Source organism: Dermochelys coriacea, chromosome 2 (assembly GCF_009764565.3).
Source record: "Dermochelys coriacea isolate rDerCor1 chromosome 2, rDerCor1.pri.v4, whole genome shotgun sequence".
Taxonomy (NCBI): Eukaryota; Metazoa; Chordata; order Testudines; family Dermochelyidae; genus Dermochelys; species Dermochelys coriacea.
The window spans coordinates 61,148,629-61,176,213 of record NC_050069.1 but is presented as its reverse complement, the minus strand read 5'-3'; the positions used below and the strand labels follow the sequence as shown (position 1 = coordinate 61,176,213).

The following is a 27,585-nucleotide window of genomic DNA, read 5'->3' as shown; positions in this document are numbered from 1 at the left end:
TTGTGAATTTGGCAACAAAAAAGCATCTAAAATTCAATCCAATTTAATTAAAACAGTAAACTTACAGAGTTGAACAAGGGTTTTTCTGAGCATCTTATAGCTCCTGTAGCAAATCACTGACTCCCTATTTTTGTTTAATTTTATTTTTATGTCTTTAACCTAAAGAGCTCAGCACTAGATAGCACATAATAGTAATGGAATTATGCCTTCATGAACAAAATTTAGCAAACTCTTGCTGATATCTAAGACATTGTCAATAAAAAGGAAAACATCTGAATTTCCATAGTGTTCTTTAAGGGTTAGATCTGGCAAATGGATTCATGTGAAATGACACATTAAGTACCATGGGGTGCTGCATGGTCACAGCAGTGAGCTCATGTCCAGTGAATTGTAGGATTGGGGCCCTAGTGTGGAATATTTTGTTTCACTGCACTTGGAAGTAAATGTGCTATTAAACATCCTAGTATTTCAATGAAGCAAAGAGCCAATAAGGCAGTGTGATTGCCAGGAATGTTGAGAGTTTTGTCAGCCACATCCACAAATGAGTAGGAGAGCAGAAGACAGGTGTTCAGCATACAGAGTTTACCTGCAAAAAGATCTTTACACCCCAACAAATTATCATGGAATCAGAGCTATCTGGTACATGAAGGGCCTGATCCAAAGTCCATTAAGTCAAGGAAAAGACTCCCATTGACTTCACTGGGCTCAGGATCACAACCTAAATCAGGACTAGTTAAAGGTCAAGCCTCTGGCCTGGTCTACACTACAAGGTTAGTTGGACACAAGACAGCTTATATCGATCTAGATGTGGATGTGTCTTCACTTAAATTTGGCTCCCACTGATTTAAGTGCCCCATTATGTCAATTTAATAACACCACCTCCCTAGCCGGCATAGAGTCACAGTCAATGTAGCTAGGCAGATTCAGTGAGAGTGTAGACACTGTGTTACTTATGTCAACCATTACTGACCTCCAACAGTTGTTCTACAATGTCCCACGCTGACCACTCTGGTCACTGCAGTGAACTCAGCTGCCTAGGGGTCAGGCAGACAGAAAGCCCCACCTCCCCTTTAAAGCCCCGTGAATTGTTGAAAGTAGTTTTCCTGAGTGCCCAGTTTGGTGAGCACATCTAGCAGATCTCCATTGTTGATTGTAACTGGCCAGCTGACCATGCCGGCTACACACTCAGACGTGCTCCTGCCTGGAGTAGACAGGAGATATTCGATCTCCTGGGTCTGGGGGAGAAGAAGTTGTGCAGGCACAGCTCTGATTCAGCCGTAGAAACATGGACATCTATGAGTAGATTGCTCGGGGATGCAGGAGAAGAGCTATGACAGGGACTACTAGCAATGCCACGTGAAAGTAAAGGAGCTGCAGCAGATGTACCAGAAGGCTAGGGAGGCCAACCATCAGTCTAGTGTGGAGTGACAGACTTGCTGCTTTTACAAAGAGATGCATGCCATCCTTGGTGGAGACCTCACACCCCCAACAGCACTGTGAATACTTCAGAAGAGCCCAAATCACAGGCCTCTGCAGCGGGGGAGAAGGTGGATAAAGGAAGAGGAGGAGGAGTATGTGGGATAGTCAACTGTGGGATCCAGCAGCGCAATGAGCCAAGACCTGTTTTTGACTCTACTACAGCCCCACCAGTCCCACCAGTCAAGCCCGGGCGAGTCCAATGCAGGAGAAGGAAGCTCTTGTAAATATGCAGTTTACTTTGAAATTACAGGGGTGATGCCCTGCTACTTGGGGGGGGGGGCACATCTTTTAATTTGCTCATTTTTACTTGTGATAGAAGAGGGAGTGGAACAACTAAGGGAGGTAGAGTTGCTATCTGCTTTTCATCCCCCTCTACAGTTAGGCAGAGGACTGTGTTCATGTGCACCAGAATGTCCAATGAATCCTCTGTAGAGATCTCAATGACATTTTTTAATTTAAGTACTCTGCAATCCTCTGCCAAAGGTTTCTGGGAAGGACTGTATTATTTCTTTCACCTCAGTAGGACACTTTCCCATACCACTTGGTGATTACTTCAGCTGGCACCATTACAGTACCCAGCCTAGCACCATATGGGCCTGGGTGGCATTGGGAGGGCAGCAGCAGCTGTGCTCTCTCTGCCTCTGTTACCCTCAGGAGTGAGATATTCGCTAAAATCACCACAGCCTGTGGAAAACAGTGCCAGTTTTCAGTTCCATTGCCCTGTACAACTAGAATAATGCAACTGAGCTATTTCCTCCTCATTTTCCCAACCCCCCAGGGGTCCATACTCATTATGGCTGGTGCTATGACTGGCATCATGCTGTATCACACCCAAGGATAAGTGAGAGTGTAGTGATTACAATTTTGGGGGAGCAAGGGAAGTAAGTTCAGTATCTTGAGTTTCACTTTCCCTCGTGAATACACTGACAATGGTATATCTGTGTATTGTATCTGCAGCTACCTTTAGGATCTCCCCCTGCACACAGGCGGAAAGCCTGAGCCACATGAGGAGGAGAAAGAAGAGGTCTTGGGATGACATGTACCAGGAGATCCTGCAAGCCAGTGCTGCATCAGAGAACAAGACCGGGGCCTTGAGGATCACCCTTGCAGGCAACCTGGAGGACAGAATCAAGAGGAGAAAGGCACAGGAAAAGAAGAGGGATGTGCATCAGGACATGTTTGTGCTTCTCAAACAGCAAACAGAGATGCTACATACTCTGGTGGACCTGGAGGTTCAACAATCCTATGCTCACCTCCTTCTGCAGTCCATAGACAACTCAATATTGGGACCACCCTATACATTCCAAGTAGCATCCAGGCTCAGTGCACTACCCCTACCTCTCCACCCAGAGGACATTAAAGACTATCTCAGCTTCACAAACACTCACCTGTGAAAGCTTGAGTTGGTGTATATGTATCTGAAATAGACTTGACTGTTCTTTTCTCTTCCTAAATTCCATTCCCTTATTTAGGTTTATATGATTTTTAAAATTTCCTGTTTCATGTGGCAAGGTGGTCTGGTACCAAAACAGGGATATATGTGCCATCTATCGCCTCACTGCAGTTTGGGAATCCCACTGTTGCTAAGCCAGCCACTATGTCACTAAACTGGGAGGAGTGGTAGATACGCTGGAGGGTAGGGATAGGATACGGAGGGACCTAGACAAATTAGAGGATTGGGCCAAAAGAAATCTGATGAGGTTCAACAAGGAGAAGTGCAGAGTCCCGCACTTAGGACGGAAGAATCCCATGCACCGCAACAGACTAGGAACCGAAGGGCTAGGCAGCAGTTCAGCAGAAAAGGACCTAGGGTTACAGTGGACAAGAAGTTGGATATGAGTCAACAGTGTGCCCTTGTTGCCAAGAAGGCTAATGGCATTTTGGGCTGTTTAAGTTGGGGCATTGCCAGCAGATCAAGGGACGTGATCTTTCCCCTCTATTCAACATGGATGAGGCCTCATCTGGAGTAGTGTGTCCAGTTTTGGGCCACACACTACAAGAAGGATGTATAAAAACTAGCAAGCATCCAGCGGAGGGCAACAAAAATTATTAAGGGACTGGAACACACGACTTATGAGGAGAGGCTGAGGGAACTGGGATTGTTTAGTCTGCAGAAGAGAAGAATGAGGGGGGGATTTGATAGCCACTTTCAACTACCTGAAAGGGGGTTCCAAAGAGAATGGATCTAGACTGTTCTCAGTGGTAGCAGATGACAGAACAAGGAGTAATGGTCTCAAGTTGCAGTGGGGGAGGTTTAGGTTGGATATTAGGAAAAAACTTTTTCACTAGCAGGGTGGTGAAGCACTGGAATGTGTTACCTAGAGAGGTGATGGAATCTCCTTCCTTTGAGGTTTTTAAGGTCAGGCTTGACAAAGCCCTGGCTGGGATGATCTACTTGGGGATTGGTCCTGCTTTGAGCAGGGGGTTGGACTAGATGACCTCCTGAGGTCCCTTCCAACCCTGATATTCTATGATTCTATATCCTGCACATTGCCAAGAATCACAGTGCTGCGAAGCAGGAGGTGAGATTAATAGCACTGCACAGTTGCATGACAACCGCCCTTGAGGTGATTTCCTGACTCCAAATTGATTCCTGACTAACCAGTAGCAATCTGGCATTGCAAGTTTTCCACAGTGTGATCATCACTTGCTTCTCAGCTGTCAGTGCAGCACTCATTTTGATATCCCTGTGCGGACAGGTGGGGCAAGTTCAGCTCACAGAAGCAGGAATCAATGTTCCCTCTAATTTTTGACAGGCCGTGTGCACAAAAAATTTCTTCTGTGCAAATTATTGTGCATGTGGTGGTTTGCTGTGTGCGCCGGGTTTAGGATCTCTGTGTGCGCACACATGTGCACAGCCTAGAGGGAACAGTGGCAGGCATGTGGCCTTGTGCATCTGAAAGTTCTGCAGCCACTGCTCGTCATCCAAATCCTGCATGACAATGCAATCCCACCAGTCAGTGCTTGTTTCTCAGGCCCAGAACTGGCATTCCACTGTGCTCCATGAATGCCACCACCAACGTTGAATTGTTTCCATCTGTGTGCCACAGCAGTCTAACCTCCAAGGAATCATCAGGTTCCTTGTGGCTCCTCTTGCAGCTCTGCAAATACTGCAGGATCATGCGCCCTGTGCTCACAATGCTCATGACAATAGTACAGAACTGTGCAGGCTCCATGCGTCTGTCAGAGATAGTGGACAGTGAGGATGAACACACAGGTTTGTGGGATTTTGAAAAAGGGGTGAAAATTATGGGATGAGATGAAATTATGGGATGGAAAGCTCTGCATTATGAATTGACCTCAGGCTTCCACTCAACTGTGCATGACTTCTTTCAGCCCCATCAGGCATTGCAAAAACTTCCCAAAAGACCTTGCATTGGATGGTAGTGAATTATACAGTGGAATACCTACCTATGGTATTCTACATCAGTTCACTCTACATCAGTACAAGTGCTTTTGGTGAGTATGCTCACCACTGACACAAGGCACCAACTATGAACGCGCACAAGCGATGTACTAACTGTGGTAGCAGTATGCTGACATAACTTTGTAGGTCAACATAACTTTGCAGTTTAAACATGGGCTCTGTCTGTGAACTAGCAGTGATTCATTAGAACTTTTTTTGTGTTTCCAGCAAAACTTTATGCAAACATTTATGCTCTATCTGAATATCCATAAACACTGTGAGGGTGCCTTTCACCAGTGAATTTTTAATTTGTTCAATAATCACTGGGGAAAATTGCATAGCATTTTCCAGCCTGGCTACCAGTTTCTCTTACTATTATTGCATTATGGTAGCACTCAGAGGTTCCTGTCTAGATGAGGATCACAGTTCACGCAAATCAGAGAATTGATCTAATGTGTTTTAATCTGAATCTTGCCTATTGAAAGATTCGATTGGCTGAATAATCAGTTTTGTCCAAACCTGAACCTTTTCAAAAACTTCAGCACCTGTGCATCCACACAGATCAGTAATGTGTTCACACTCAAACATGTGACACCATTTCTGACAAAATGTAGAAGGGCTTGGAATATTGCTGTGTTGATTTAGGTTTAATTTAAGAAGATACTTTATAGGATCACAGTCTCTTTTTTTACTCTCTCTACAGTACCTAAGGTATTCCATCAATCTATCTATTATTCTAATATATTGATATAGCACCCTTTAGATATTATCAAAGAGCAGTGTAAATGATGTTGTATAAACAGCTGTCCTATTAGCTACTGCACACATTTGAAAACCTCTTGAAAGAATGGAATAATGCATCTTAGCAGGGGCTAATATTCTGGAGCTGAGTACTGCAAAAAACAATGAATTTATCTGGACTTAGCAGACAATACTGATCTATTTTTCCATCAAACGTGACAAGTTCTGAGGAAGAGCGACAGTAGGAGAAATGTGGCTAGTTCCATCACCCAGTCTGCGATCCCCATCCCTAACACTAGCAAATGGAAAATTATAAAGACTAAGGGGTAGATTTTGGATTTGTCACAAACTTTGTAGATGGGGTAGTGTTGTGATGCACTGTCCCAGGAGCAGTCCAGAGAAAGAAACACCTGTTATGCATGTCATCTCTTTCCACTCCTGCCTTGCTCAAAGGGGGAAGTAGTCTGTTATTGGCCCGTACCAGCAAATACAAATCCCACAGAAGACAGGAAGGAGTTATGGAGCTGCTAAGGGCCTAGGCACCTCCACCCTGACACCTGCAATGCATGCACAGGCTGGAGGAGAAGCTTAAAAGGAGGGCAGAATAGCTCGCTTGCAAGCAGACAGTGGAGGTGAGCTGAGAACGCTCTGAGCTCCTGAGAATGAACTCTTGCTGTGTGAGGTGTGGCTTTAGCGACCTGACCAAGCCTACATAAAAGGGACCTGTGACTCTCTGAAGTTTAGAGACTTTATCTTTGTGTTTAATTCTTTACTTTATTCTGTGGGAACAGAGGGGACTGATAGAAAGTTATCCCAAGAGGCAGCCTCATAGAACCTGATCTGCCTACCGATGGACCCTGGATTGGAGCCAGGTGGAGAGGATGAACCAGGACTTCCCTACCAACTCCTAAGGAAGAACAACTATGGAAGTCTGTCCCTTGGTGGGGAACTTACTTAGGGGAAAACCTTAAAAATACAAGAGTCTGGACTATAAGACCCTGATTCAAGGGGGAAGACCTGGATTGCTTACTTAATCCCAAAGATCTCCCTGTTTTGGGACTGACTCTCTCTATGAATTTGAAAACATGACCTGACTGGAGAGCTAAGTCACTGAAAGGACAGACCACAGGGTGCAGAGACAGAGTAAGAAAGGGGAATACCCAGGAGGAAGCCAACCTGCCACACCCAACCACTAGGCTGCACTATAAAATCTGGACTGGTGTGGAGAAAGTGAATAAGGAAGTTGTGGTTAGATGTTGATAGATGTTTGGCGCTGTGTGCATGTGTATGTTCCCTCTGTGTGCTGCCCCAGCCCCGTGCAGACAGCTGGCACGGCAGACCTCGAGCAATGACCACAAGATCCCTTAAGGGATGAAGACACCCAACAGGTTTATTGTTGAAGCAGCACAGTTCTACTATCCCGCAGACTCTAACGGACCACAATACATGTAGGCCTATAACAGTGAACCTGCTCAGTGAACCGCGGGACTTTCTGTTCCTCCCTAGGCCAGGCAAAGATACTCCCTCTGAGATACATCTTTATACCCCAATACAAACAAGTTAGTACTGCCCCTCTGACATGGCTAGTTATTACTCATCACCTTGTATATGTTGGTTTGATTAAAACATCTTTATTACATACTGTCATCCTGACCTTATCTTTTAGGAGGGATCAGTGTGTTCCTGGTATCCTTGGAGAATGTTTTTGTACAATCCTTGATATGGGGATGTTCTGGAATCACTTGATATCAGGATGTGTTTGCATAAGTACTCTGTGACTAGCACTTCTTAGGAACAGATATTTCTGCAATATTAACTCTGTTCTTGCCAGATTCGGTGAGCAGGTCCTGCCTCGTACCAAACCTCTAATACAAGGGCTTATGTCTCAGGCTGTCTTCCTACTACAGAAGTGTTATTTAGTCCTTCGCATAACACAAGAACAAGGGATCACTCAATTAAATTAATAGGCTGCAGGTTTAAAACAAACAAAATGAAGTACTTCTTCACACAACACACAGCCAACCTGTGGAACTCTCTACCAGGGGATGTTGTGAAGGCCAAAACTATAACAGGGTTCAAAAAAGAACTAGATAAGTTCCTGGAAGATATTACCCAGGATGGGCAGGGATGCAACACCATGCTATGAGTGTCCCTAACCTCTGTTTGTGAGATGTTGGGAGTGGATGACAAAGGATGGATCACTTGATGATTGTCTGTTCTGTTCATTCCCTGGCATTGGCTGCTGTTGGAAGATAGGCCAATGGGCTAGCTGTACCATTGATCAGACCCAGGATGGCCATTTTTATGCTTCCCCCATGGGCCACAGGTAAAGTGGCATAAACCTCGAGAAGGGACAGGGCTTATTTGGGAGCCTGAAGAAAGGGCTGAATTGAAAGGGCCCAGAGTCAGGGTTGTAGACCCTAGTGAGGACAAATACTGTTTAATATATTAGACTCTAATACCTGGTAAGGGGTTCATTTTGACTGTGTGAGCCAGCTGGAGGGCCAAGACCTCTGACAACCGAGGTGATTAGGTCAACAACCTACGGAGTGCCCGGAATGGGCAAAAGATTACAGTATCTCACCCAGCTGCAAGGAGGTGCTCAAGAAGCTGTCTCTAAGTACCATATTTCTGGGCACACTCAAGTATCAAGCACTAAACATCAAAATTTACCTAAAATGTCCTCAGAAGTTGCAAGCACAAAAAAGGAGGCAACTGTTTATAATCAAGACTGAGATTTTCAATGTAGCATATCAGAAGGTGTGTGTAAATCCCTAAATTACTTTGAAAATCTCATTCTTGGACTTTAATCCTGGTATGCTGAAGCCCTACAACATGTATTTATTAAAATGATAATTGATTAGTTATTGTGTGCTGCTGACAGCATGGTCATTGCTGTATCCACACTTAGAAAAGATCTGATTCAAGAAGTTTGTAATCTAATTAAAGCAGACTGCAATTTTGAAACAAATGATACACTGGCTGACTGTTCAAACTTAAAGCAAAATAGGTCTCATGGAGTGATCATTGAAAGGATCTACAGAAGAACATTAGATGTAAAGGAAGGATTTGAAAAAAGGGAAGATTGTACTGTAATGAACAATCCTGCTCTTGCAGAGGCAAGGATTACGTTACAGAATAGGTCTTTTTGAAAAATCTAACTTTTATTACTGACTTTTGTAATGTCTTTTATTCAAATGTCTCATAGAGATTTTAAATCGTTGTAATAAATATGGGCTTGCACAATAATTTACCATATCTTAACTGAGCATTAAATTAGTTTATGTACAGTACAAAAATAAAGTCTTTTCAGTGTTCTAGACAGTAATAAGTTGCCTCTCACTCACAATAACAAAGCTTCTCTGTCAGAGCCATACAAAACTTTCATAACAAAGAAATTGAGGGATTTGAGACATGAAATTTACACTAAAATATAGATATTTTAAAACACAAATTATCAAAATGACTATTTAGAATCTCTAATTTGTAAACACTTCCCTGATAGGAAGAAGTGTGATAGACCAGTAATATAATAATAATGTTCAACCATTATTAGATCTTGAGATCTTGGCATCATTGTGGATAGTTCTCTGAAAACATCCACTCAATGTGCAACGGCAGTCAAAAAAGAGAACAGAATGTTGGGAATCATTAAGAAAGAGATAGATAATAAGACAGAAAATATCATATTGCCTCTATATAAATCCATGGTACACCCACATCTTGAAGACTGCGTGCAGATACGGTCGCCCCATCTCAAAAAAGATATATGGGAATTGGAAAAGGTTCAGAAAAGGGCAACAAAAATGAGTAGGGGTATGGAATAGCTGCCATATGAGGAGAGATTAATAACACTGGGACTTTGAGCTTGGAAAAGAGATGACTAAGTGGAGATATGATTGAGGTCTATAAAATCATGACTAGTGTGGAGAAAATAAATAAGGAAGTGTTAGTTATTCCTTCTCATAACACAAGAACTAGGGGTGACCAAATGAAATGCATAGGCAGCAGGTTTAAAACAAACAGAATGAAGTATTTTTTCACACAATGCACAGTCAACCTGTGGAATTCCTTGCCAGAGGTTGTTCTGAAGGCCAAGACTGTAACAGGATTCAAAAAAGAACTAGATAAGTTCATGGAGGATAAGTCCATCAATCCCTATTAGCCAGGATGGGTAGGGGCATTAGTCTGTTTGCCAGAAGGTAGGAATGGGCAACAGGATGGATCACTTGATGATTACCTGCACTGTTCATTCTCTCTGGGGAACCTGGCATTGGCCACTGTCAGAAGACAGGATACTGAACTAGATGATACTTTGGACTGATCCAGTATAGACGTTCTTATGTTCATTATAGAGTGCTATAGTTCATACATGTACTGTACTTTGAAAGCATAATTAGTCCTCACAACATCCTTGTGACATACATAAGCCTTATTATATAGCTGGGCAAGGTGTTCGTGGGAGCTGAACAACTGTGAAAATGGGGCCATGTAGTTTGGTACCTAAATATGGATTTAGATATTTAATTTTAGGCATGCATGACAGAACAAGAATTAATACTCAGAAATTCCTGAATAGCAGTCTCATACTCAGTCAACTAGACTATGCTGCTTCCCTGTAAAAACCAATAGCAAGGAACCATCTCAGAAGTGTAGACTCCAGAATCCCAGATCAAGTTCTCTGTGAAGTCAGGCCTTAAAGCTAATATGAAAAATGGGGAAACTAAATCCCTCTGCAAAATACAAACAGCCTTCTGAATTTGTCTGACAAAAAAGGAAGAAGTCAAGTTCACTCCACGTATAAAACAATACTTCCCCAACACTATGTCAGAATTGGAAATTAGATTGGAACAACAATTCTCAAACTGGTGACTCGTGATGGCTGACAGAATGGTGGTCCATGGAGAGCTGATTAGTCATATGGTGGTGGCTTTCCTCTTTCTTTCCAGCTGCTACATAACAGTAAAACACATTTCATAATGCATTAAATGTTTTCTTGTAACTTTTATATTGAGAGGCTTGATGAAGCGGTCCCTGGAATGCCATTTGTGCACTGGCCAACAGAATGGGGGGTGGGGGGTTTTCCAGTTGATCCATGAGCCAATCTCTCTAGTAAGATGTTTACACTGAAAAAGTTTGAGGACCCCTGGATTGGAAGACGTTAGAAACCCCCATTTTAGAGTAGCCCAGTGACAAGGGAAGTTTGATTCTTGTTGGCAATTGGATGTTCCATTATCAAGAGATGTTTTCTCTTATCTCACTCTCCTTCAGCTGGGCCAGTAGGAAAGGGGAATTGTAGATCTAAATTTAAGAGTGAGTTATCCCAAATGCATATTCATAATGCCTCCACTATCTAGGCCATTAACTAATTGGAAAACAAAACATAATTTAGTCTCTGTGAAATCCCCCTACTACATCTTGCCATCTTGAGACTGGAAAGATGAAATATTAATTCTCCATTAGTCTGTCTTGTTTTCCTTTTGGTTTGTAACAATGGAACTAGTATAGCAGTTTAATATCTGATGCTTCTTAGGGGACTGCCTCCTGTACTTGTAAGGAGATGAAGTCAATAATTCTCTGAGGTCTTTTCCATCTCTGACATCTATAATCGCAGGAGTTGCAGTGTGACTTTTGGTAGTTGTGATATCACAGAACAATGCATTTTGGGATGTTCCTGCCACACAGGAATTGCCCTTGAGAATAGAAACAATAATTTTGTATTGTATTAGCCAAAACTAATTTTTGTGCAGAATACTCCCAACAGTCTCATCTGCAGGAGGGTTTGCAACATAATTCAAGCAATAACTCAGATTTTTATTTTAGCTTAGCAGTACATTTGAGCAGAGGCTGCATCTCAGGCAATTGCACCTGGTCAGTTTAATATTCAGCTGCATTCTGTTTTGATAATATGAATGCTCCTGTTGCAGTCTGTATCTTAAAGAATTTGACCCTAAATTCAATTCAGCAAAGCATTTAAGCGTGCACTTAACTTTAAATATGCAAATAATTTCATTGATTTAAGTGCTTCGTTGAATCAGGGCTATAGTGTGCAGTTATGTGTTACCTCCATGATTGTGGTGGTGAATTTTTCACTTTGCAGGGTAAACTTTATATGATAAGATTTAAAAAAAGATTGTCATGCTTGAAGTAGTCACTTACAATTTTAGTGCGTCAGTCAATGCTGAGAGAATAATTAGCACTGAAGATAAGAGGGCATCTATATGCAAATATATTTTCAGTATTTCAGCAATATTATATACTGTGTAAGTGTCAGAAACATATATAGAAAGTATCACCCTTTCAGAAGATAGGAAGTCAAAAGAAATATTTTTGTAATTGGATTTTAAAAGGAAACTAATGTTTCTTATTGCTTACATTAATCACTGCCATTTTTCAAATAATACTGTGCTTTTAGATTATTTATTTTATTTTTAGGAGTATGAAAAGAAGTTTTGGTGGATAAAAAGGTTCTCTAATTACAACCTTGGATTTAATTTTTTGAATTGGTCTTTCCTTCCTCTGATGTGGACATGGGGATTTTGATAGAAGCATTTCAATGAGGGAATGTAGCTAACATTGTTACTTCTGGTTTTATATCACCTTATTTTCTAAATGTGCAGGGGGCCAGTATTGCACTGATTCACATTCATGCCTGTTCATGCTCAGGTATTTTATGCAACTCTATCAGGCCTGATCTCGTAGTCCTTATTCAGGCAAACCTTGATCCTGGAATCCCTGGGTCTTTTGCTTGAGTAAGTACTGCAGGACTGGGCCCTTAGTTGTACATGATCTGAGAAGTAATAATTCCTGTATATTTATACAAATTGCTGTATATGCTGCAGTTCAGAATTTTTTACAACTTCTCAATACATTTTATGGCCCAAATCCTGCCCTGGTTTACATCATCTGCAGCTGCAACCACATAGGGGTTCCATAGAAGTTAAGCTTAGCACAGCAGTTTAGAATAGCAATAACACTGTAATTTCTGCACAGAAATCTCCAGGCTGACCAGGGGATGTAGCCATAGAGAATAGGGACTCCCACTACCTTTTGCCTCCAGGCCAACTTCCAGAACCCTTCCTCTGCTTGGTCCCTGGAGAGGCAGGGGGATGGTAGCACCAGGTTGGTATCCTCTGGTTCTGGATAGATAAAGGTTTGTGTAAGGTGCTTAAGGAATGCCTCCACCGCCACATGCTTTAGCAGAGGCAACAACTGGACTCAAGGAAATGGCATTGCGGGTCTAGATACAGTAAAAGTATCTACATTTGTCTCTCTCGGAGACTCAAATGCAGCTGATTTCACAAAACTATACCAATCACCTCTACTGTAGGAGATCACTGTACAGATAGTGTGGATGTGGAAAAATATTGGATATTAGGAATCAAGTATTGACCCACATTAAAGAAAATAACGTGTAACACCAGAGGGCAGCCAGCTATTTCAGAAAGGTCTTGTTACCTGAATTAGATTTAAAAGGACACATTGTCAGATAAGCAGAATTTTCAGAAGTATTTACTAGTTAGGGGTTCCTCACTTTCTGGAAGCTTTGCAGACAAGGGGCCTGATTCTCCATTGCCCTGTACTCATGTCATCATTTACATCAGTGCAGAGCGATTGTAAAATGCTACCATATCAGACTGGTACTATTTTATATCCCCTTTGCACTGGTGTAAAAGACTATGCAAGATGAAGGGCAAAGAGAATCTGAGCTTAAGATCCCTATCCTAAAGAGTTTTTACCTTGAGTCCTGTGTGGAATCAGAGTCAGTGGAACTGCATGCAAAATCAAGGGTCTATGCATGCCAATGCCTTTGCAGTATCAGATCCTAAAGAATTAACAGAAGTCTTTGTGCAGTGCTTCCCATACTAATAGTGGCTGCAGCATGATGCAACATAGCTCCCCTTAGAAGACATCCAGCAAGAATAAATCAACAGGAAAGCAGCATAAACCAAGAAAGGAGTTGCAAGTCTGATCCTTTTTTCAAATGTGATGCTACTCATAATTTAGTTTGTGGCATCTAAATACTATGGGAGCAACACTTAGAAATGCAAAGAAATAGAGTAGATTAGATAGAAATGCCCTCTTGGAGGAACTGAGACAGAGTTCATCTGTGATCTGAGGTACTGTATAGTTTGATTCCATAGTTTGAGATGTACAATAAAATTTAAAACATATTGTATAAGGATGACGTTTGTGTTTACCAAAACCACTAAAAATCGAACATTTGTGAAATAGAAAATGAAGGCAATAAAAACTTTGAAAATTTTTAGGAGACCTCAAGACAAAGGAAAAATATTTTAGCACTTAAAAGACAATATTTTTGGTGTAGCAACAAAATAATTGCATTCTGTAGAGGAAAAGGCACACAGTAAAAGAATCTGTTTAATCCTAGCACTCAATAAGTGAAGATATGTAGGAGCTGTGTGATTTTTAGCCTTTTAAGAAGAGTTTGGTAAATCTAATGTATATTTATTTAATTTTACAAAACAAAATCCATTTTAATATATGTCAACATGTCAGATATATTTAAATAAATACATTGTTGCATGCTGGAAGGAAATCCAGATTATGACAAACAATATTTTTCCATACAAAAACTCCTATGGATGGTTCTCTGAATGTTTAGTCCTGAGCAGAGACCTTGTGTACCTTTCTATGGGGTATATGTCCTAAGAGATAGCATAGGACAATACTCAAGTGGCCTATTTGTGAACAAAATCAGTTCATTGTGTAAGGGGGTGAAGCGGACAACTCATCTACTGTTCAGGCAGGAAGAGCAGAGCTATTTGGTTGGTAATGTGAAGACCAATCAAACTTGTCTTTGATCAATCCTTATCCCTGTTCTCATGTTGCTTCTCCTTGCCTTATTGGAAAAGCAACTGCTTCAGGAAATAGGAGTTACTATAGCCCTAGAACTAGGGACCCATTGCTCTGCTCAGCCTAACTGATTTAGGAGCCTATGTCTCATTGAAAGTCATTGGAACTTAGGCTCCTAAGTACCAAAGTCACTTCTGAAAATGCACCTATCTTCAAATGGAAAACACTTAAGTTCAGAATAGCTGAAGTAGAACCTGGGATACTTATGGAGCTTCTGTTTTGGAAGCCACTGAAGCCATTAAATAGTCCTGATGATATTTCTAAATGTTATGTTCTTACCATCTGGAACAACTTCAAATGAAAGTTTTCATGGATTTGTATTGGGCATTATGAGATGAACACTATCACAAAGGTGATAAGGGCATAATCATTAAAATAATGGCTAAAGATGCTATTTTCTAGAAAACAATAGACAAAGATAACTTACAACCCAAACGTTACAAGAGGAGAAACAAAGTCACCAAACTGGTGTTGGGGAAAGGGTGAATAGCTGTATGACCTCAGATTACTTTGAGACTGGAAATGAAAACCAGCCAGTAAGAAAAAGAGCAGCATGGCTTGGATTAACCAGGTCAGAGTGAGACAATGACAGAGTGAGGGAGTGAGCACTGAGAGAGAGACATTCTTGTAGAGTTTAATTCGATGTGATTCTGTGCTTGTAATCTCAAGGTTTTGTTCCAGTGAGCTAGAACATTGTAGTTCCTAGACTCTGCTAAATTAATTCAATTTAAATTTGTTTTTAAATATTCTCCATGTTCTAATAAACATCACTCCATTTAAGATTAACTATAGGTAATTGACATTTATATGCGATTAAGTGCTGCAAATCATTACCCAAGGATGAAAACAAGACTCAGGGTTCAGAGGAGCCTGAAGAGGGCCAGTGGGACTCATCTAAGCACTTGATTAGAAACATAAGGAAGAAGACAGGTTTCAGGCTTATGCTCAAATAAATTTGTTAGTCTCTAAGGTGCCACAAGTATTCCTTTTCTTTTTATAAGGAAGAAGGGCACTTATTCCTAAAACGTGCTGCTGAGACACTGATTGCAGTCTGTAGATGCAAAGAGGAAAGCATAGGGAACTGAAAAAAGGTGCTTTTACACACATTTTCTCTTCTGTAAAAGTATAACTGAAAATATGCAGTGGTGTTGTAACCATGTCTGTCCCAGGATATTAGAGAGACAAAGTGGGTGAGGTAATATCTTTTACTGGATCAATTTCTGTCGGTGAGAGAGACAAACTTTCAAGCTCTCACCCATCTTGTCTCTCTAATACATATAGAGAGATGCTTCTGATTGGTTTAAATGGGTTATAAAAAAACCCAAATTCACATTAAGCACTTAGTAGCATATCAAGACATTTGAAGACAATATCCCCAGCTGGAGCATATCTCCACTGGACCCATAAATATTAGCACAAGTCTTACAAGATTATGTATGGGAGATTTCAGTTGAATCTTTCCCCATGATCATTTTCTTTTATTGAACATTTTGGGATGTATGCTAGATGGGGCTACTCTGTAGTGTCCCCTTCAGGGCCATCCATGGCACTGCAGGCACTCTCTGCTTTAGTTCACAAGTTCTAGCCCTGCTTGAAGCAGGGTGGGCTGTGCCATCAGTTTGGCATCAACCTCTAAACAGTCAAGTAACAAAATAATAAATTCTTAATTTAGCTTTCTGTGCCTTTAAATAAACAAACAAAACTCAAAGGAAAGCACTTAGTGGTGGTGCCTGAAGGCAAGGCTCTGACCTCGCCCCGGGTTCTGGGCTAGCACTGAGGAGCTCCTCTTCTTTCCCTTCTTTCCCACATTCACTCAGAACTGCCCCCTGAGAAGAATCAGGCAAGCCTTCTTAACTTGGCCAGCTAGCTCCCGATTGGTCAGTGTCTCCTCCTTGGAGGACTAAGTCTTGTTGCTAGCCAGTCTGAACAGGTTTTCCTTGCACAGAGGTGTCAGAGCACTGAGACCTCAAGCAGGAGGCGGAGAAGGCTATAATATGGGTAATGAAAGTTTGCATGTTTGAATCATGAATATCTATTTTCTAGCTAATATTGTCCTTTAATATTTGGAATGTTAAGTGGTTGGATATGGTCAGGAATAAACTACCTCAGTCTCATATCTACAGGTCAATTCAGAAAGAACAATTCAGAAATCTATATTACATAAAGTTTACATACATGTTTTTCTTAATTTAGACTGCAAGGAGGTAACTTGGCAGAAACGGCAGAGGATGTCTCACAAGTGTCTCAGATGACTGAGCAAGCGGCATCAGATTCCAATGGTAAGTTATATAATATATGTGCTACTGCCCTTCACAGCAAAACATAATAATGAAGAAATAGTGGGGTCAAATAATATATTGTAGTAAAAAAATAATTAAATAAATTTAGATTTAAGCTCCACACCAAAGAATGCTTGTCCAGCACTGATCATCCTTGACGATAAGAATGAGGTATGCAATAGCTCAAAAGAGCAGTAGTACTTCTATGATTAAGCTTGTGCATTGAGATCATGCTAATCAGCAGTGAGCAGGCGACCTACATTTTCCTCCAAAGAGAAATCCTGCCTCCAACTGTCTGAGCCCTCCTCTAATTCCCACACCAACATATGGGCTTTGTGGTGTGCCTGGGACAAGTTTGGGCTATTTTGGGCCGGGATGGGGAAAAGTGGAAATGGGCCTTTTTGTGAATTTTCTGCCAGCAGGCTTCTCACTTTCATACCAATGGGGGTCTAGCCTGATCTCAGCTACAGCAGTTATGTCATGGGGAAGGAGGTAGCCCCTCAGATTGGAACAGTTTTGGGTACAAAATGTCTACTTTGATGTGGATCTTTTTGGATTTTATCAGTCACCCACCAGTTAAGCCATTTTTGAGCCTGGTAATAAAAGCAAAACAAAACAGAACTACTGTGAACTGTAACAAATCTATTTTTACTTATTTCACTGAATGTCTGCCCTCTTGGATAACTGGAGACAATAGCAACCTAAATCTTCTGCTGGTATTTGGGTAGTCTTCAATTGTTGCCTCATTCCTCACCCTCATTTTGCAAACAGTGAGTGTCAGTGTTTGTAACTGAGTATGTGTCACTAAATAGAAAATTAAGCTTTTGTTTGGAGGTTAGCCCTCCTCCTCCCTGTCCAAACATCCATGTCCCAAAACGATAATGCACTCTGTCATGCTGTCACAGAAGGATATCTCCATTGGACCCATAAGTATTAGCATATGTCTTACTCAACTGAAATCTACTGTAGATAATATTGTCTTTCCCCAAAGTTGATTTCTTTTATTGAACATTTTGCAATGTGTGCCAGGTGTGCCTGAATTGCCCCCTTCAGGGCCATGCATGGTGCTAGCAGCAGAAGGTGGGCAACATGGACTTTAGTAACTCAGTCAGTGGTTATGGGTCTATTATAGGAGAGGGTGGATGAGGTTCTGTGGCTTGCAACATGCAGGAGGTTAGACTAGATGATCATGTTGGTCTCTTCTGGCCTTGAAGTCTATGACTCTATGACAAAACACTCCTGCAATGGAATGGAGACTCCTGCATCTGATGGGCATTTGGAGGAATTGAGGACATCCCCAAATCCTGTGCTTCCTCTCCAAAGATACTTAAAAGAGAGAAGGAGGGAGCAGGATTATAAATACTGGGACCCCCACATTTCCCCACACACATCTGTCTCTTGTGCACGAGGAGCTGCACACTAACAACCCACAACCCAGATAGACAAAAAATATAGCCTCCAGGAAAGAGGAGAGAGGGCAGCAGTCATGTACTGCCAAAATTTTAACAAGGGGCTCTCTCAGATATGTTCTGCCTCATATGGCATTCCCTGGGCAAAATATTCTCTTCTTAAAATGTTTTTTTCTTAAAGTGTTGACTAGCAATATATTTTGATTGAAAAATGACTCTTTCATAAGTAGGCACAATCCAGAAATAGGCATGAAACTCATAGCTGCCCAGCCAATCAATCTTTACTGTATTTACAGTACTGCCTGATTTCTGCATATCTTATATGTCCTTGCAGCTGGTATTGCATATGTGGTGATAATCATCTCCAAACAGTAGAAAATCTTTTAAATACTGTTGGAAAACTCCTATAATACTAAGCAAAAGCTATTCAAAAACATTTCCAATTTTTAGTTACATCCTATGAGAATACATCATAAGATAAATCTTTCTGCTAGGTTTTTTGTTTTTTTTTTTTAGATCAGGCTTGTCCAATGTAATTTGAGTTTATTTTCTCTTCTTAGTTATCACTGCTAATCATGATGTACTCCCTGCTGAGAGAAGATTTATATACTGAGAAATGCTGATGTTAACCATTGATTCAGAATACACAAGCATAGTGCTGATGCTTAGCAAAATTAAAGTGCATGCCTCTGTTTTTGGATAGTGATCTGCTACTTAGTTAGTGGGCATGATGTTAAGTTATTAGATCTGGAATACTTGTCTTGTACATTTTAGAATGTATTGGGTTTAGAATGAATTTGCTGAATATCTGGTCTAGCAACCCATACTCATGAATAATCCAGGATCATGCAATTCAGCCAACTGAAGTCAATGTGATGATTCGTGACAGGATTGCTTATGTGAGTAAAAGCTGCAACATTAGGCACTAAACTAGGTTCACTGAGAATTCAAGGCCTAATTTTGATTTCTACTATGTGGGTTTTATATTAGCGTAACCCTGTTGAATTAAATGGATTCATGTATGATCTAATCTAATGATAATGAGAGAATAAAATCAGACCCTCAGTATTAAGATTTTAGAATACAAGACTTTTGTAATAATGTTATAAATCAACTCTTATCTTTGCATGGAACCATATATCTTCACTAAAAATGATAAGCAGAGGAATTTAATAGCTCAGTACCAGATACTGCCCACAACAAACAGCCTGAGTGTCCCTAGGTTACGTTACAGGAATTTCCATGGAGGTTAGGGGTGGGGAGAAGCAGATCCTCCACAGGTCTGTCCTGTCCCTTACCATTGTTTCACTACCCCAGCCTCTGCTCTTTCCTTGGAATGTCCCCAGCTGAGGTCCATGGTGGTGAAGACACTCTGCAAAGCATTCCTCATCTGCTTTGCAGCAGGACCACGAGTCCCATTGCTGTCACAACACTATCTGCTGTTGGGGAAGCAATATTCCCTCCTCCCACCCAGCTTGCGATTTTTCAACTTGAATACTGAGGAATACTTGCAGCAGCAATTAAAGCATTCACTTAACAACTAATAAGGGTGTGATCCTGGCCCCCTCATATAAAGAAGTGCACCTTACTCTGCAAGAAGTCCCCATGAAACCAGGAGAACAGGCCCAAAATGTAAAAACTGTAATGAAAAATATCATATTGAATTGAAACATATCTTTACAGTCAGTGCATACTTTCATAGGGAATCAAATACAAAAGTTGTACTAGAGAACAAATTGCTAATGTGAAAGAAATAAAGAGCATGAATTGTTATGGGCAGCATCTAGTGCTAAAATATTGCTGCAGTTGATACAAGTATAATGTAAAATGAGATTCTTCAGGATATGGTGCTTAGCTGCATAAATGTCCAAGGTACAGGAGAGAATTTGTTTCCTCTGGCAATTTTAACTGAAACACTCAGAAAAGAAGAAAAATAGTATAAATGTTGCTATTCACAGTATATATGTGGTATTTATAGGTTTACTGTGTTGGGGTAAAGATTATGTTGTGCGATATAGTGTAATTAGTGAGTTTAATCAACTTTAGCTGTCTACTATACAAACAATTCTTTGTTGTGAAAATTACAATTCCCTGTTCGTATACATTATTGGTTTCTATTTTCTGCTCCATGTAATTAACCAACAAATGATTTCTAAATAGGAGTGTATAAAAAGGCTATAATGAATGTTCTATAAACTCTTTTCCTGTAAACAGTAGATCTATTAAAAATTTCCAGGTTGGCATTCTGATGTATTGGAAAAAGTATTTAAATGAGGGATGTTAATTATTAGCATAAGTAGGGTAGATGTGCTTAGTTTTAAACATGTATGTACTATTTCATCTGAAACTGTTATGGCCAAATTCAGGGCTGAAATTAATGAAGCATAGGAGTATGTGGGATATGAGTCCATGCAGAATTCAGCCTATAATTTAATTTCTAATGACACTTGTCTTAATGTTAATGGAAAACAATTCTTATACTTTGAGGTTTCTGAATGTTGCTCTCTAAGACTGCTAGCATTTCTGTTTTCCAAGGATGTTTTGTTTTAACAGCACTCCAGTGGGAGTCTAAATTGGTTTGATTAAATTAAAGCTGCTTAACTGTGCTACTGTACACACTAAAGGACAAGCAGGATTTTGTTTTAATAGTTAAACTAATAATAAAAATAATAAGCGGCAGACATCTTGGCAGCTATACTTAGTTCTTTGTCACCCTAATCCATTTAGAAAAACTCTCCCACATTCTACCAAGCCATTATTCACACACAGTAACTGAGCTCAAACCTAGACAAGCATTAAAATCTACACAAAGTATAACTTAAACCCAACAGTTGTTCTATAGTCACATTTACCATCCTGTCAGTTAATTTACAGATTTTACATTTTCTATGAGATTAATTATACTCTAATTAATTAGATGAATGTGACATTAATACTTTTCTACCTCTTTGGAATAGCTTCAGTGCCTGGGGTGGAAACACTGATGGAGGATGCTGATGAATTTGAGAGTGCACCTCAAATAAAAGGACCTGTAAGTATTTTCATTTACTGATGTGCCAATCTGCCAATACAATCTGTTGAAATAAGACTTTATATAAAGCTGAAGGGTATACATGAAAAAAAATATCTGAATGACGAATTCTGTGGTAATGTTGATTCCTTGACTGGGGCAGGAGATACTACCTTGAAACTATTTTTTTTCCTGTACACTTGGAACCATACACGTCTTAATGGCAACATAGTTACCATTGAAAGCAGTGGAAGTTCCACACGTGGATCCAAAGCATTGTATACAACTCCTCTGCTATTAAGGAAGGTTAAATAACTGTTTCACTAGCTTGGTATTTTTTGCTTTATTGGTGACAATAAATTAATCTAATTCTAAATTTAGTTATGAAATTTGCGTTTAATATCTCTCAGTACAATTTAGGCCATTTGATATTGGGTGCTAGGAAACCAATAGAAAAGTGAAAGAAGTACTTGTTTAAAGTATCAAATTAATTTTTTTTAAATGATGAAATGTTAAATTTGATAAAATTTGAAACAAAGTTCTTATTTTGGAATGCAGGAGAATGTTATAAAGGTTGTAGAAAATACAGTTAGAGCTAAAACTATTTGAAGTCCAAAGTGGCCATGTGTAAAGACTAAGAGTAGAGTATGCCCAAGTAAATTACCACAGTATTTCTCAAGCAAACAAAACAGAAACTAAACTAAAAAGTAAACAACTGCCTCCTACTGGTGAAGTCTAGAAACTTACTTAATTAAGCTTCATACTAGTATATTATGAAGTAACAAGTGCTGCTCACATACAGGAATTCTATTTTGTTATCTCCCTTAAATGCAGATAAGATGTAATGAATCCCTTCCCCAAAGTGAAAAGTAAGTAAGCCAATTTAGTTGTTGTTTTGGCTAAGGAAAGAAGGGCCCTATTGCTAAGAATTAGCATATCATAGAATATCAGAGTTGGAAGGGACCTCAGGAGATCATCTAGTCCAACCCTCTGCTCAAAGCAGAACCAATCCCCACTTTTTTTGCCCGAGATCCCTAAATGGCCCCCTCAAGGGCCACAACCCTGGGTTTCGTGGGCCAATGGTCAAACCACTGAGCTACCCTTCCCCGCTCTGTAGTTTGTGATCATACAACCAATTAACAAATACTAATAATACTAAATAATATTTAGCCCTTATAGGGCCTTACATCCAGTGATGTAAGAGCAAATCACAGACATGAACTGATTTTAAGCCTCACAACACCTGTGTAAGATAGATAGGAACAGGGATGTATAGCCAAAGGAATAGGAGAATTTTGTGGGTTGGCTTGAGGCGCCTGTTAATTGTCCCAGTTATGCTCTGCTTCACGTGGAGCTATCAGCAAGCATTGTAATAAATTCACTTTCTATTTTTTTCTTATTGAATCGAAAAGCATGACTATCACTTTTAATTTTTCCATCTTGGCAAAAATTGTAGCAGGGGGTGAGGAGGACAGATTTTCGTGGCCAGCATTTTTTAAGATTGAATTTAATGAAGGAAGGAAGAGACAGGGAAGGAAAAAAGTTCAATCTGTTTATCAAACGAAGGGTACAGCATTTTAGAGCCTTGCATCTTGATTATTGATGTAGATGTAACTGTGTATTTCATGTACCCATTTCTCATTTAGAGCTCTGCTTGTCATTCATCACCTTGTCTTTGTGTCTAATTGCATTTTAAAGACTATAATTTACAACAATAGCTAGGAATGTGAATGGGGGGTACTTTTGGGTTTTTCCAAATATAGTTTAAATGAGCTACACTTATAATTAAAACATAGATATAGTCAAGAAAGAAAGGTTGGTCTAGTGGTAGGGAATTTGTCTGGGACTCAAGACCTAGTTTCAATTCGATGCTCCCCCAAAGATTTCCTTTTGGTAAGTTACTCATTGTGACACAGTTCTTTATTGGTAAAATATGGTGATAATGCTTACCAGGAGTGTTGAGGACAAATACGCACATTAAATAATGTAAGGCACATAGGTACTTATAGGATCCCCTTCACCATAGTATAGGGTTGCTAGCTTGGTAGTATTTAAAAAACAGACACTCCAGCAGGAGTGCCAGAACATTCCCCCTCTTTTCCCCGAGGCACCACCCAGTCCACCCCTCTTCTCTCCTTCCCCCCATCTCTCACTGCTTTCCTCTCCTACCAGTCCTCCCCCGCCTCTCCCCCGACCGCCCAGGTCAGGAGGAACTTGCCTGTGGAGCCAGGGCTGGAAGCTGCAGCCACCCAACGCAGGTAGGAGGTGACCCTGGCTGAGCAGGGGCTGGCATGTGATGACCCAGCACCTCACCACTTCCCCTGCTCTCAGTAACTGCACTTTTGAGTGTCCGGTCAGTAGGTTTGACCAGACACTCTCAGGTCCCCTTTTCAACCTGACTTTCTGGTCGAAAACCGGGCACCTGGCACCATAGTACCCAAGACAGACTAATAAGAGAGAATAAAAAAATATACAGTAACTTTAAAATAATCTATTCAAAATATACACACTGATTTATTTCCACTTAAATAACCTCAAGAACACTTATGCATACCATGTAAAAGCTCTGGGGAGAGGGGGAAGAGAACAATAACTATATTAATCATAGACTTTCCAGAAATGGAACCATTTTTTCCATGATAGTGTCACAGTTGAATATCCCCCTACTCAGGAGTGGCTAAATCTGCTAATGCCGAATTTAATGCTAAGAATGTCTTCCAGTGCAGTAATATGAATCTTTTGCCATTTAAACTGGTCTTTAGCAGAAATTTTTCTGGAGCCTTATTTGTATTTGACAAGTTTGTTTTAATTCCTCTTCCCCTAATAAGAATGACCTGTTGTGGAACAAATCAACCAACATTAGTGAAGAAGGGTCTTTAGGCAAAGAGTGGGAACTGAGAGGAGAGCTAAAGGAGTTCTTTTCAATATCCACAACTTGGAACCCACACTTCAGCCTTTTGATTTGGACTTGCCTAAAGCAATGCCCATACCTATACTTTGAAAATCTTGGCCTCAGCTGGTATAAATTGTCACAGCTCCATTGAATACAACGTACACAATCTGAAAAACTACCTCATTATGTTTTTGTTGGACTCTTAAAGGGATAGGATAAATTATACATTTACATTTTGTTTTACAATCAAGAACATGACAAGCTAAATTTCTGACAAGTAGTAATTATTATTATTATTATTAATGTTTTAGGTTTTCATCCCTAATGAATTTTCTAAGAGTCAAATGTGAAGTACTCTGTTTAGTCAAAACTGAAAAGGGCATATTGTAAAGTGAGATATCTAAAGATTACTGGTCTCTCTCTTTCTCTTTGCTGTAGAATTTTACCTAATATCCAATCAGCAGAAAACAAACAAGAAAGTTACTAAATTATCCCAATCTCTTAATTTCCCAATGCATCCCATATTTAGTCTGTCTATCTGTTGGGGCTCAGTCTTGCAAACATTTATTTCAGGTGATAGGACCTGTAACTGAGAATAGTCAACATAAGACTAGTGTGACTTCCGTAGGGCTACTCACAGTAGTAAGCAATAACGTGATCTTCCCACCATTCCAGTTTTCTGCTTTTGTATCCAAACTAAAACTGAATTTATTTTAAATACGCTTTGTGATCTTCTCAGTTTGTGATCTCAGCTGGAAATTCTCATTCACACTGCTTTTATATACATTTCATATAAGAAAGGTAGCAAGGTGAAATGCTTGGCTTTTGCTTATGCAATTTTGCAGTGAGACAGGATTCCCCACCGCCCCCTCCCAAGATAGCAAAATTCTGCAAAAATATTTCTCGTGGCAAACTTTAAAAAAAAAAGTCAGTGAGCTAGAATTAATCTAAAAAATAAAATATAAGAGGAAATGTACTGATACAAAATGGGGCACATGAACTGGACAGTTAACATCATGTAGTATGGCAGTTACCTTTTCAGAACCTAGACCAAGCAGGGCTTGTGCTTATTTAGTTTTTCATGCAACTCTTTGTACTCACTCAACTCTGCCTTACATGCTGACATAAAAACATTTTTTTTCTTCAAAAAATGCTTATGAGTCAACCCAATTCAAATGTAACAAAGAGAAAGAAAGTCATCCAACTGCAAAAGGCATTTTTTGCCCTTTATTTCTTACTGTGAAGACAAATACCCAATAAATTGTTTTATAGAGGTTTATTACTTTAAATATTTTTTCTCCTGTTTGCTCTGCTGGTTTATTGAGAATACACACACACACACACACACACACACACACACACACACACACACACACACACACACACACAAGATTTTAAAGTTTAACTCTTTGATGTACATTAAATATGACTATTTCAATGCTATATAACTTAATTTGATTGCAAATACTTTGCTATTCTTTTCCACTATTTTCTCATGAGGCTCAGTTCTGAAAAACACTTAAACATGAACCTAATTTTAAGCATGTTAATAGTCCCAACCACTCATGTGCTCAGTGTTCAGTACTTTAACATAATGCTTAAACCCTTTGCTGGATTGGGTCAGCACTGAGCAAGATTGGGGCCTAAAATAAGAACTATTCTTAGGTTCTGATCCTGCACTGAGAATAGCAGTGGCACATCCCTGCACCTGTGTGAACTGAAAGGAATATTATTTATGTAGCACCATCAATGTTCTAAGACCAACTTTTTCAAACCTGAGTACCTGCTTAAACCAACAAGAGCTCCAAATGCTTGACACCTCTGAAAATCAGTTCACTTTTGTGGGTGACTAAACATGGATTTAACTGACAAATTTTAAGTACTCAAATCTGAATTTTGGCTTTAACATTTCAATCTCTGTGTCAAATCTAATTAATATTATTACACAAAACTACTACATGACTAATACGTCCATCAGCTATTATAGTGTCACTTCATTTCTATTAGATACTGTAAGACACAGTCAAGGTACAAAACAAAAATGATCCATTAATAATAATATTGCTAGTACACTGTCAACCATTTGATGTGATGTTTCTATATACAGTGGCTCTGATTCTATATATACTCATGTGGGTGTTTGCAGGATAGGATTCTAAGGGCATTGGGTTTTGGAGAATGTCTTTAGGGAAAATGTGTGCGAGATACTGACTGATGGGTCACACTGGAAATCCCACAGGTCTCCAAAAGCTTTCAAATGCTTTATTTTTATTTTCTTAAAACCTGGACAAACTTTTTTTTGTTTTCCCTTCATAAAATCATTGTGCCCAAACTGGACCTGTTCAAATAATTCTGTGAATTTTCCTGCCTAAAAAAATAAGCAACGGGACAGTTTCTTCTTCCTTAATGGAATAGTGCTATACTTTTGTTGGTTTTTTTTTCAGATACTTGCTTCAAAATTGTCATGTCATATTATGAAAGGTCAGAGAAAAGATATATTTAAAGTCTCTAAAGTTCACCCTTCAGCTGAACACTTTGACCTAAGCTCTGTGTCCAGGGAGTGAAATGGACAGAATTTTCTAATGATAGTGTCTCTTGTTGTAGTCATGTTTTGCTGAATATGGATACCACTTCTTGGCAGTGACACTGAATTTAATTAAGTTGCTTGCTCCATGTGCTGACTCTTGTTCTGACCAGGAGGCCAGACTCTGAAACATCTGCCTCTTTCACACCTCTGCCTTCACCATTCAGTAAGTTTTATGGCAAACACTATGATTAAAACTTACACAGTTGCCTATTTCTCACTTACACATTTGCCAAAAGCACACATTGGCAAAGAAATAGTCCTGTGTGGAAATGCAGGTGCAGTTCTAAAGAACCATTCTGGGCTCTGGGAATATAAAGAACTAGGTGGAAATGAAGGTGATGAATCCATTTTCCTCCCACCTACCGTCATGGCCACTGGGCTAGGCTGCAGGTTTTGTATTTGGAGTCACCTGTCAGAAAGGGTCCTTCCTGGAATTGACTTGATGTGTCTCCATCCCAGCTCCCCTGCTCCGAGCAACACAGAGGCCTCCTTGGCCTCCGTCCTTCCTTGTCCTTACCCTGTTCACTCCCAGTTTGTCTTCCCTGCTGTCTCCAGGTCCCATTCTTTGACAGACATTGTCTCCCTGAACTGAAGTAAATTGTTAGGCTACTTAGTATAGTGTCTGCACTTTATTGCAAGTGTCAGAAGGTGAAAAGCAGAGTACTGAGTGTAACATGGCTGCTTTTGCGCTGACCAGGCCTTTTCCTTCTGTAGTGCCCCCTCTCCACCCGGTTACCTTCTTTAATGCCAATCTGCTTACAGGTTTTGATGGACAGGTCTGGGTTCTTCTCGATCCTGCCACCCACACATCAGGGTGTATCTTCTTTATTTTTTCCTTTGAATTTATTTGGCGGTGCCTCCACCCACCTTGCTCCTTCCTGGCAGGATCACCAGGGCAGCTTGG

At 40.1% G+C, this 27,585-nt stretch overlaps 1 protein-coding gene across 4 annotated transcripts in view; it reads left to right on the top strand.

Moving 5' to 3' along the window:
* The window catches only part of C2H8orf34 (chromosome 2 C8orf34 homolog), a 258,751-nt gene that overhangs the window by 195,212 nt on the left and 35,954 nt on the right, over positions 1-27,585 (top strand). For all 4 annotated transcript variants that reach the window (XM_038389172.2, XM_038389171.2, XM_038389175.2 and 1 more), the window contains exons 9-10: positions 16,697-16,782; positions 21,149-21,222. In XM_038389172.2, the coding sequence (XP_038245100.1) occupies positions 16,697-16,782; positions 21,149-21,222 (160 nt within the window). The remainder of the gene's footprint in view (positions 1-16,696; positions 16,783-21,148; positions 21,223-27,585) is intronic.